At 46.7% G+C, this 12,115-nt stretch overlaps 1 protein-coding gene, 1 long non-coding RNA gene and 2 other non-coding genes across 4 annotated transcripts in view; 1 reads left to right on the top strand and 3 right to left on the bottom strand.

Annotated features, from left to right (window-relative positions):
* The window catches only part of LOC119385794 (sodium-coupled monocarboxylate transporter 2), a 70,596-nt gene that overhangs the window by 3,882 nt on the left and 54,599 nt on the right, over positions 1–12,115 (bottom strand). The window contains exon 12 of the mRNA XM_037653177.2: positions 211–362. Coding sequence (XP_037509105.1) covers positions 211–362 — 152 coding nt within the window. The remainder of the gene's footprint in view (positions 1–210; positions 363–12,115) is intronic.
* On the bottom strand, positions 1,877–1,948 carry Trnap-ugg (transfer RNA proline (anticodon UGG)). The gene has a single exon. It is a non-coding gene; the product is annotated as a tRNA-Pro (tRNA).
* LOC119387045 (uncharacterized) lies at positions 2,311–9,047 on the top strand. The gene is made up of 4 exons (XR_005182431.2): positions 2,311–2,384; positions 2,464–2,509; positions 7,871–7,960; positions 9,001–9,047. It is a non-coding gene; the product is annotated as an uncharacterized LOC119387045 (long non-coding RNA).
* Positions 2,583–2,664, bottom strand: Trnal-aag (transfer RNA leucine (anticodon AAG)). Its single transcript has one exon. It is a non-coding gene; the product is annotated as a tRNA-Leu (tRNA).

Raw genomic sequence — 12,115 nt, 5'->3', positions numbered from 1 at the left:
TGAATAGAAGCACTGGAAAAGGACAGCTAGCACCGTTGTAGCACATGTGGATTTATTACAGTATGTCCACACTGTTGTGAAAACCAGAAGGGCTGTCCTTTAGAACGGAATTTCGCCTGTCAGCATCAGCTTGTAATTGAGGCCTTATGCCATGTTGTTATGGGGATGTCATATATTTACAACTCTGAGAAATGTTCACTGCAAGCTCACAGTATTGGCAGGGTAGCATTTGTGCTAAGGTGTCCGCTGGGGCATCGGTCCAGCGAGCTGGGCATTTTGAGCGGCCTTGGACCATGCAGCAACCGTCCCGTCATAGCCCAGGCTTGGAAAGCCAGGGTCAGTGCGGTGGCTACAGATGCACCCTGCATGTGTGTGCATGCATCATCAATAACGTTAGCACATGCTAATAAACCAACTTAATTAGGTCGAATTTGAGTGCAGGAGTGGGCCGGGCAGGGCAGTTGTTGTGTTGATGGAGGTCATTTTCTGGGCGGTATTCCTTGTGCAGAGAAATTTTGGGTGATGGGGGTGGTGTTGAATGGTTCCCAGAAATCCTAGCCTTTTATGTCAATTCCAACAGTTAATATATGTCGTACGCACCTGCCGTAACTTTTTCTTTCAATTATTTATTACTTAAATCATTTTGCTTGTGCCCGCCAGCAGGCGAGAAACCTGTAAGCCTATTTTGGTCCATCGCAATGTATTGCGAGCTTTTCCACTGCATGTACCTTCGATCGCTGTGTGTAGAAAATTGTGATGACAATTGGAAGAGCTGGACTCTCGATTGCGCTCGAGCCTCGCGGATTTGTGCATTGATAGATAAATAATCGACATCAAGGAGCCTCCACGTGCAGAGCAGGCAAACCGAAGTGAGGAAGAAGAAGAACAGTCAACGGACGTGCTTGGGCCTGTCTCGGAACGGTAAGAGAGAACAGCTGTTGAAATGCGCATGTTATTCATGTTTGCCACACATGTGCTCTGGTTTCGTTCAAAGGAATGTGCCTATCTGTAGGGAACTCAAAAAGCAGTGGCTTCTGGCAACTGATGGAGCCAGCAGATTTCTATGGGAGTTGTCCGCACACACTACACTCAGGCGGGTTTCGGGCGTCTTTCTGCCACACAATGATAATCGCTATCTCATGTGCTTTCTTTGCGTCATCGTCGCACGCCCGCTCACCAGTCACGAACGGCGTGAGGCTATCGGCACTATGGGCGTGACAACGCACTCTTTGATAGCGAGCACACAGTCGGGCACAATTTTCGAGATAGAAACGCAAGTGATGATCCACGATTAACTGTGTGGCAGAAAGACGCCCAGGTGTCTTCACCTACAACCGCTACAACCACCTGCCCAATATTGGTTGTCTGTCTTGCGTAACTTGCTGTAAACGCCACGCGCCCGCGGCACTTTCACGTCTCGTGGGCGCAATCGCCGTGACATAGCACTCTTGACATCAAAGCAAGACGATCGAGCGCCCCAGTTCTGAAGCAGGGAAATGCTCGCTGGCAGCCCGCGGGTAGCCAGATGTAGCCAGAAGTGGAAAATCGAATAGGCCCATTAATTTAAAAAGTGCGGGCCAACGCATACCGTCAGTCCATCCAACAAATAGATCTGAGCGCAAACGGACGAGACACAAGAAGACGACTACACCAGCGCTACAGAGCGCTCGTGTAGTCGTCGTGTTCTTGTCTCGTCCAACGCGCCCAACAAAGCATTTTATTAAGATCTGAAACCCTGCACCTCGTCAAAACATCGCGAATGGCACGCCCATGCATTCCAATATATATAACCTATGGCCACTATGGTCGAAAAAAAAAAATATAGATCGAACGTGGAGTACAAAAAAAAGCAAAAAAAAAAAAAAAAAAAAAAATAGGGCCCGTCCGGGATTTGAACCCGGGACCTCTCGCACCCAAAGCGAGAATCATACCCCTAGACCAACGGGCCGGTCGGAAGAGAGTCGGTAAATGCGCTACCAACAGTTTCCGTCTATTTTCACTGGATGCATTCTTACTTTTATTTATACTTGCTTTCACAAAACACGCTACTTTTATTTATGCTTGCTTTCACAAAACACGGAGACCGCTTTCATTCAGTGCGGACTCCGGAGCCGTGCAGAACAGCGCGAATCTTTTACGGCTTTTATCCTAGCCAAACACCTCCTAAAGTGAACCTTTTCTCCCGGCTCATTTAGTTGGCGTTCTTGAGTGAAACATTACACATTCAAACTTGACGGCAGCGCCATTGCTGACTCTTTTAGCTGAAATCACATGAGACACACATATCGAGTTTTTTTACACACGCAGCACCTGAACGTGGTCGTTCCACAATGTGGACTTGCGAGACTAAAGTGGGCATCACCTGCCTGATTGTGATTTGCGGGGTGAGTGCGATAAACTGAAAATTCGACGTGAACTGGTAGCTGGTTATTTTACCCTCGTTACGTTTGGAACTCCTTGCAGAGCGCAAACACGGTGGCCTTCGCAGCTGCCATTCTGCAGTGGGAAGGTGAGTACCTTACAAACCGCACGTTGATGTCATGAAATAAAAAAAATGCAGGAAACAAACAAAAAAAAAAATGTGGCAGCGGTGGGATTCGAACCCACGCCCCCGAAGAGACTGGTGCCTTAAACCAGCGCCTTAGACCGCTCGGCCACGCTACCGACGGGCACGAGGGCGTAATAAAGTCTTACAAGTAGATTTCAGAGCATACTGCGATATTTTTTTGTGTGCGTGCATGCTATAGGTTTACATACATTTTGGCATTCTCAGTAAACTACGACGTTTCGCGAACGTGTGATCAACACTCTTTATATCCACAATCACCTTCCCTGGAAATGACAAAGTCGTCGAAAACTGTACTTATCACTGCTGGGAAGGTAGAGCGTGTGTCACGGAAAAAGTCGCATACTACAGTTCATGCTACAGTTACATATTACAGTAAACTAGAAAACACCACCGTGCTAGAAAGTTGTAGTATGTAAGGTTATGTGGCCTCCGTTGTAATCTCAGAGGCTATGCTCGGAGGCCACAGTTAACAATCAATAAAAGCGCGTTTTTTAAATTTTTATTTGAATAATTCTGAAGATCCCGCTTCCCTTGAACGTCTGTACTCGGTGAATTGATTAGCCTTTTTAATCTCTCTTTTTTCTATGCACTTCGTATTAAGGAAAAACTAATAAATAAATGAATATATGGGTTCACTTTCCTCTCCTGGCTCAAAACGCTAGTTTCGTATGAAGTGACGTATTTTTGGCGCACTTTTTTAACGTATCTGCGTGCCTTGATTTACATTGATGTAGACGATCTCATTATTTTCTATTGTAATTGCATGTCATTTTACCTGTCGAGGAGCCAAAGCATTCTCATTTGCTTTCACGCTCGTTTTTACTCGAGGAAATAAAAGAAAATGCAGCACAGAGTGCAGCATGTGTCAGAAAAAACACGAACATGACGTATATAGATTTTTTTTTTATTTACTGTTTCTTCGGACAGCTGCTGTCAAACTTAAATACTGTGCAGTTGCAGTAAATTACACCAGGGATGCTAGTGTGCCAGAGTGGGTCTCTGGGGTCCCAGGCCTCCCTTGACGCATGGTGGATGTAGTGATGCAGAACTATATCAATGGTACTATCGATACTATCGATAGTTGAGTTACTATCGAACTCTCGAAGCCAGCAAAAACTATCGATAGCGCTATCGATAGTAAATTTAATGATACTATCAATGGTATAAAATCAACTGCGCGAGCTCACGGCAGCATAAACTTGGTTACCCGAGTGCGTAGTATATGGTGGAGCAGGAGGAGCAGGCTGAAGGGCAAGAAAGTTGACTCTCACCAGTATGCTTGGGTGACATATAATAATTAACTGTTCGTCTGCAAAGTAAAGGAAGCCGTTACATGTGGCAGAACTGCGTGGCTTATATATATATATATATATATATATATATATATATATGTATATATATATATATATATATATATATATATATATATATATATATATATATATATATATATATATATATATATATATATATATATATATATATATATATATATATACGTGTGTAAAGAACTAGGTCGTCTGTTAAGTAAAGTGTAACTGGTTGCTTTTGAATATGAGTCTATTGACGGACATATCCCGGCATCTTCGCTGCGGAAATATATTTAATTCTCCAAAGAAGTATTGCTGATGGTACGCTATCGGGCACGCAAACGCACCATTAATTATTCACAGCACTATCGATAGCATTTTCGGTAGTAATGCTGGGAGAGGTTCTCCGCAGTACGCCATGACCAGGATTTGGGGACATGTGCACGTAACACCATCTCTCATCGGTGACAGCGGTGGCCTGCCGTAACTGAATAGGAAATAGGCGAAAAAAAATCATATCTGACGAAAAAAAAGCTAGTTATCAAAAACGACTCCCGGTTCTATACAGCAGAGACTTTTTTGAACATTCTGTTAAAATTACAGTGTTGCACTCCAAACCGCGTGGCTTCCCAGAGGGTTTAATATTTTACAATGGGGCTTCATGTGTTTCTAATGGGCGATGTTCAATTGTCCTGGGAAGCCACACGCTTTGCAGTGCGATACTGCAATTTTTCCAAAAGGTTCCAGTTGGTCTCTGCTGTGTAGAACCGGGAGTCGTTTGTGATAACCAGCTTTTTTCAAAAGATATGATTTTTTTTCGCCTATTTCCTATTCAGTTACGAGATGGCGCCACATACAAATGTCTCCAAATCCTGGGAATGTCCACATGGGTCTCCTTTAAGAGCATGCCTAGCCACGCCTGGCAACCACGGGCAGCGCACGCTAGCAGACGCCGCACGCCGACGGCTACCAGGATCAGGACCCAACTAAAAATCTCGCTCTACAACAGCCGAAAACAAGCTTCGAAGAACAGGAAAAAGAGACGAAGGCTCCAACGTGGGCACAGTTGCAAGAAGCGATGGGCGACTATAAGCGCTGCACACAGACGTCCGCAGGAGCCCGCGACCCATGCACCTTTCTCGATGAAAATATTAAGGGTCTGCGCAAGTGTTACTCTACTCTATCCAATAAAAAATGTTACTTCAGTGCATTTTGAAGGTCAGAACTTCAGCGCTAACCAAGGCGGAGCACGCGCAGGACAGCGCCAGTGCTTGTCTCACCTCTTTGTAATCCGTCCTGGTTCGCGCTGAAGTTCTTACCTGCAAAGTTATGCAGCAACTAGGCCCAACCAAAGGTTTTAAGGCGAAAACCTTAGATGCCTCAAGAAACATGAAAATGGACCGTCGGCGGCGTCGACACGAGTGATGACAAAAAAATCTCCATCACGTGATAACGTCACCATACGACGTCAAATATCGCCAAAATTTGTGACGTCATGATGACGTCACATAGCGTGACGTCACATGATGACGTCATAACATGACATCGTCGCTTTGCACTGCCTCCGTAATCGGTAGGCGATCACGGAGGCAGTGCAAAACCAGGTGAAGTGCAGAATTAAAAGCTTGCAATGCCTCCGATCCTGGAGCGAGTTCATAACCACGTTAGGTGCGCAACGAAGGGGCCCGGAAGGATCAATACATCGACTGACAATGAAAAAAAAAAAAAGATGGATTTCGCCTTCCAGTCGTCTCAGGCCATAAGAACCATGTCTTTTTTTTTGTGTGTGCATCAGTACAGGTAATTTCATTAGGGCGTCTTAGCACCACCGAACGCTGTAAATACGGCAGCTTCTACCACACGCAAATGTCGGTCGCCTGTCGACGCGGCAGCAAAGGCGACACGTTACACGGTACTTACCGTAAGCCTGTCCGGCTGCGCTAAAACTGGGTCTCAGCTACGGTGCACTCCCGCGGCGGCTGCGGGTTCTCTGCGGACGTACGTACGTATTGCGCGGCTTGTGGACGGGCACCGAATGCTAACAATGCAGGACGGCCACGCGTTCGGAAGTGAAATATCTTGAATAACAAGCAGCACTAGCAGCCGCGCTGACCACTTTATGAACGTTGGCGGACCCAAGGCAAACTCGCCCGTTTTCTTACGAAATCCACGCACACTTCGGCTGTTTTGCGCATTATCTTTGTCGTAGTAATGGGCATGCATGCGGACTGCTGACCACGGTGCATCAAGAATCAGAATACAGTTTATTTTTGTCAGAGCTTACTTACTAATAAACGCAGTACACAGGAGGGGGTCTGCTCTCAACATGTGCTGAGCGTAGTCACTGCGGTCAAGCGGCACTACCACACGCCCCACATGCCTTCGTTCGGGCACGCTCGCACATCGCGCGTCTCCGTTGCTAGGCGACGTGCGAGCATGCGCACAGCAAACTCTTGTGGCACTACTGCGAAGAAGCTGTCCCAGTAATGCTCAATTTACCGATAGTTTTGCGTCAGTTCGTGCATATGTTCGTGCGCGCGTTTGTACGTGTGCCTATATATGTACATATGCAAAATTGAAAATTTTCGGGGGGGGGGGGGGGGGGGGGGCGAGGGGTTGAACGCCCCCAACTACCTTGGCTACACCAGTGTTACCTAGCATTCAGCTAATTCCCCCCCCCCCCCTCCCCACTTTTTTTTCTTTTATTCGTAATTTTTTTAGCCGCCATCCCAAGCCCTTCCTTTTATTTTTGAGGCTAGGAGACTTGGTCAGTAAGAGGGCGAGAGTGCTTTCTCTAAGATAAGGCACGAGTGGTGGTTTCTCCAGAATGAGCATGCGCAGAAGCACCCGCGGATGATAGTTCGCGAGCCCACACGATGTCCAAAAAAAGTTAGAGGGACTTTAGTCCAAAAGGGTGCCGGATGTATATGTGGATATTGGCACACCATTTTCGCGAGCTTCGCAGTTGTACGACAAGCACGAGCAACAGCATTTCACGCACATTTCTTGGTGTTGACCTGCCTTTCGTCTCTTCTCGCGCACGGCTCCCTCGTGCAGAGATGGTGGTGTCCCTCAGTTACGGAGTCGTCTTTTTCGGGGCCAGCATATTCTTCGCGGCGCTCCTCTTCTCCATCCTGGCGACCGTAAGTCGATCACTCTGTTGTCTTCGAGAAATTACAGCGTTGGACACTGGGAGCATATGTTGACAAGAAGCCGCTCATAGGACACATTTTATGAATACTGCGGAATGCACTGGTGTAGCGCTTTGGACATCCCACTCGATGTAGTTCGTGGTATTGCGGTATCCGATTTCATTTTATGGTTAGGCTCATACTGGACACTTGATAAAAAATGTTGGCGATTATTAAATTCTCATCCTGACAGCGCTGCAAGTACACAAATGTATTTTCATCCTGTGTGTGCACTCTCATGTAACGTTTGTTTGCCTGCTGCAAATATAACTAACATATCGTGCATCTTTTATGTTTATGTGCTGCAGCGCTCATGAGCCATGCGAAAATGAAAATAAAAATCAGATGAGGCTACAAGGACGAAAAAAGAAGACGCGATGGGCAACCGCTGAACTATCAGCAGAGAACGGCACAAACACCCGTAAAATGTACTCGGGATAGGAACTAAACATGGAACCATAATTTCTCAGTTTCAAGTAATCAAACTCCACTCTATCCACGGAGCAATACAGATGGCTGCGCAAAACACTTGTCACCTGCCTTCTTTACATACAGCGTGCACGTGCCATCTCACTGGGGCCGAAACTTCTTTTCAAACCCCTCTCGAAACTACTTTTCAATTTTGCATGAAGGGGCGTTTTTGGGGACTACACAAGAAAAAAGAGCACGCACGAACATACATAAAGTATGATGTAATAACATTCCCCCCCCCCCCCCCCCAAAAAAAGAAAAACGTTCTGGCTACGTTACTGTACATTTGAAACACATTGCGGCCTCTTTGTTTCGTTCGTTCCGAACAGGACAACCAGAAGGGCATGACGATAATGACGCACGCATGTAAGACGCGGCCCATCTTCCTCCTGATCTTCCTGGGCCTGTTCAACGCCGAGGTATGAGGTTCCCTAAATGCACCCAACTAAACGTGAAAATAAGATTGATGAATGTACAAGACGAATGAAATGCCACAACGATGCGTTCCAGTGCTGATGCATGGTTTTTCTGCGACTATGATTGGAAGTTCTCTTCTTCGATGCTGTTGCTATCTGCGTTCATAGCTTGCCTTTGTGACGAATTTCTGTGGAATGTCGGATGGTTAAACAGACTTGAGGCTCCCTAAGGGGAACTGTCGCAGTGTGCGAAGCACGTAATGGTGTGAGGCAACGGCATAGCAGTGCACACATATTATTTTATTACATTGTTGTAAGAGCGAATAGCCAACATTGGTGCCGGTTTTATGCGAGCAGACACCGTAGAATTTATACAAACTCTCCACTTTTATTGTCGATACTAATTATTGTCTAGGGTACATTCTTTCCTTGATTATAGATTCATAGCTTGTACTAATGTCCTGATTTACATCACCAGCTACGTTTTTCCTTCTTTTTTTCTTTATTCGGTCATTTTGCTCAAATGTTGTCGCACTTTCAATTGCTTCTGAGACATAGGCTTACTTCTCACAGACTCCTTCTCATCTATCTATCTATCTATCTATCTATCTATCTATCTATCTATCTATCTATCTATCTATCTATCTATCTATCTATCTATCTATCTATCTATCTATCTATCTATCTATCTATCTATCTATCTATCTATCTATCTATCTATCTATCTATCTATCTATCTATCTATCTATCTATCTATCTATCTATCTATCTATCTATCTATCTATCTATCTATCTATCTATCTATCTATCTATCTATCTATCTATCTATCTATCTATCTATCTATCTATCCATCCATCCATCCATCCATCCATCCAGCACTGGTTTGAGTGAAATTTCTGCTGTCATCGATGAAACATCGGCGACTTGATGCAGCGGAGCATGCCGACACGCATGCCAAAATATTGTGTTGCGCGGTCCTGCAATTTCGGGAGCACGAAGTCGACGCTATGTAATCTCTGTATACTATTTTACCGCCTTGCAGCTGCGTGGCCTGATCCACGTCAAGTACGAAAGGTCCACCGCCGTGACTTCGATGCCAATGACGATGCCTCCACCGGGCCCAGTATTGGTAAGCACGCTGACGACCGTCGCGCTATCGCTGTCCGCGCCCAAGGTATACCCAGACGTTTCGCGAGGCCCCTCGGTGGGCCTGTATACATTCGCCGGAATATGTTCTCAATCACATTTACGTTTATGAATTGGACTCAACTTGCCAGTTATGTTTTTTCTTTTGTTCGTTTTCTCCTTGATGTGGATTGAAGTCCCGTCAAGGAGATGATCGACGTCGATGAAGCAGGAGGCAGGTTGGAGGTAATGAAAACTTGAAGGTATATTGCAGCGAAATATTTACAGTCATATGTACATCTTGCCGAAGCACACTGATGATAACATAGACATCAACAGCATCTTACTCTTCTACTTAACTTTTCTTAAGTTAGAGCCTAGAACACTGTTACTACATACGAAGAACCGAGTCTCACTGTTCGACCACCAAGTGGTTACGGCCTAGACGAAAGTTGCATCGTACGGAGTCTTACTGATCGATCAGTTTAGTGATTACAGCCTAGACTGAAGGGAAACGAATTCCGTCCAGTCTTAAGTACCTTGCGGTAACAAAGAAAAGGGGAGGTGGCCACTGGTGGTCCGCCTCGACATTCCCTTATCCAATCCGTTCATTCTCAGATTAAGCCACTCCCTACCGGGCTGTCCTTAATCTCGACAGCAGTGTCTTTACAGCGCAGACAGGCGTTTTGGCACTCTTTCCCATCATGGCTCTCCCTCTCCTTCCCACGCTCTCAGAGATTCTCACGGTCGAAATACATCTGTATTTTAGCCCTGGTGCATTCACGCCATTTTCCCATACACATCGAGTTGAACTCGCGGAGCCAGTCGTTAAACCGTTCCGGGAAAGAAAAGGCGTCTGCGTGACCCTGCCTCCCACGCATTCGACCTTGCATTGTTGCAAAAGCACATCTTGGTCCGTGTTGGGGTCACGCATACTGTCGCCTCGAGCGACTGCTTAGAGCGGGGGATGTCCTCCTCATTTTCCCACACATTCAGGCCGCCGACCTCTGAGAACGGTCGCCTGACCGCAACCCATGCTGGCCATCGGGGCAGACAAGCTTGCTCAAAGGAAGCCGTTTGCTTTCTCTTGATAATTGCCCAGCGAAAAGACCAGGCAGGGGGAGAGCCGAGAAAGAAGCTTTGTACGACGTACCGTGCCGCGCCGTCCTGTCTGCAGGATCGACTTATGAGCGGCAAACATAACACGTTCCCCCTAAAGAGTACGCTGGGCTGTTCTACGCTCAGTGGTACGATAAATCACTGCCGCGATTAGGTCACTGGACTTTCTAACCATACAACAGTCTACACAAACATCAAACACAATTGCGAGACAACACGACAGGAGAATACAAGAAACGTAAACAAGTACATGCTAAACAATCAAGCACACCATTGCTGCTTCAAGCAGTATGATCACTAGTGTCTGTTTCCTGAATTCACAATCACACAGTCCACAATATACAGCAGCAAGTGGGCAGGAACATTCACGTCCCCCCCCCCCCCCCCCCCCCAGTTGGCATGGCACTGTTATTCTGATGGCTTCCATAAACTATTCTGGAGCCTTGATAATGCATCCGCATTACCGTGACATACGCCCTTCCGATGTTGTACTGACACATGATATCGCTGCAACGCCAGCGCCCATCTTGTCAATTTCGCCCCGTGCGGAGTCGAAGTTGTAAGGTACGACAGCGGATTGTGGTCGGAAACAACGTTTACTATGGCACCAAAAAGCCAGTAGTCTAACTTCTTTAAGGCCCATATTATTGCGAACGCTTCCCTCTCAATGGTCGACCAGCGCATCTGGGTCGGTGAGAAACGGTGGCTTGCAAAGGCGATAGGCTTCTCTTGCCCCTCGGCTGACATTTGCGCCAAACATGCTCCCGCCGCCGTAGCTGATGCGTCTGTGAAAAGCCAGTAGGGCTGAGATGGCTCTGGAGTGTTAAGCGCCACTGCCTCGCACAAAGATTGTTTGAGAATCTCAAATGCCGTCTGGGCTTCCTCCGGCCAGGGTATCTTATTAGGTACCGCTTTCTTTGTTAACAGCGTGAGCGGGCTCGTCACCTCTGCGTATCCTCGGACGTACTCGCGATAGTAGCCACAAAGTCCTAACAGGCTGCGTAGTTCCTTTTTGGTGCGCGGTGGTACCAGGTTCTTAATCGCTGCTATTTTTTCAGGGTCTGGTGCATGTGTCCCTGAACCGACAATATGCCCCAGGTAATGTATGTGGGATTGCGCAACCTGACACTTCTCCGGACTGGCTTTCAGTCCCGCCTTATCTAAGACCTTAAGAATAATGTCGAGATGCTTTAGGTGCTCCTCCCAAGTACTAGAAAAAATAGCAATATCATCAAGGTATGCCGTGGCATACATTTGATGTTGCGCCAAGAGTTATTCACCATTCTTTGAAAGGTTGCCGCGGAATTTTTAGCCCGAAAGGCATCACTTTCCATGCGTACTGACCCTCGTGCGTTACAAACGCGGTGAATTTCTGACTCTTCTCTTCCATCGGTACCTGCCAGTACCCGCGCCTAAGGTCCACTACCGTGATGAACTGCGCTCTGCCTACTCGGAAAATCAATTCCTGAGGATTCATCATAGGGAACGCATCCACTTTGGTGACAGCATTTAACGCCCTATAGTCCACACACATGCGGATAGTCCCATCTTTCTTTCCGACGCATACTACCGGGTGTGCGAACTCACTCTCCGTGGGGTAGATCAACTTCGAAGCCAACAGTTCGTCAACTTGCCGGCTGACTTCCTTCTTTAATAGTTCCGGCACCCGATAAGGAAACACCTTTTTGGCTGGTGGCCCGGTTCTATTTCTATCTTATGTTCGTCTACCTTCGCTATACCCGGGGTGCCGTCAAAGAGTGTGCAATGTCTTGGAACACCGCCTGTACTTCCGCCTGTGCGTCAGCATCAAGGTGAGCAACCTTCTCGCTCGTTAGCACTAGCTCTTCCCGCTTTATAGTGTTGGTTGTGGAGCATATGCCACTCCCCAAAATCATGGTCCCATCGAAGACTCC

This window comes from Rhipicephalus sanguineus, chromosome 3 (assembly GCF_013339695.2).
Source record: "Rhipicephalus sanguineus isolate Rsan-2018 chromosome 3, BIME_Rsan_1.4, whole genome shotgun sequence".
Taxonomy (NCBI): domain Eukaryota; kingdom Metazoa; phylum Arthropoda; class Arachnida; order Ixodida; family Ixodidae; genus Rhipicephalus; species Rhipicephalus sanguineus.
This window is presented reverse-complemented; position numbering and strand designations above follow the sequence as displayed.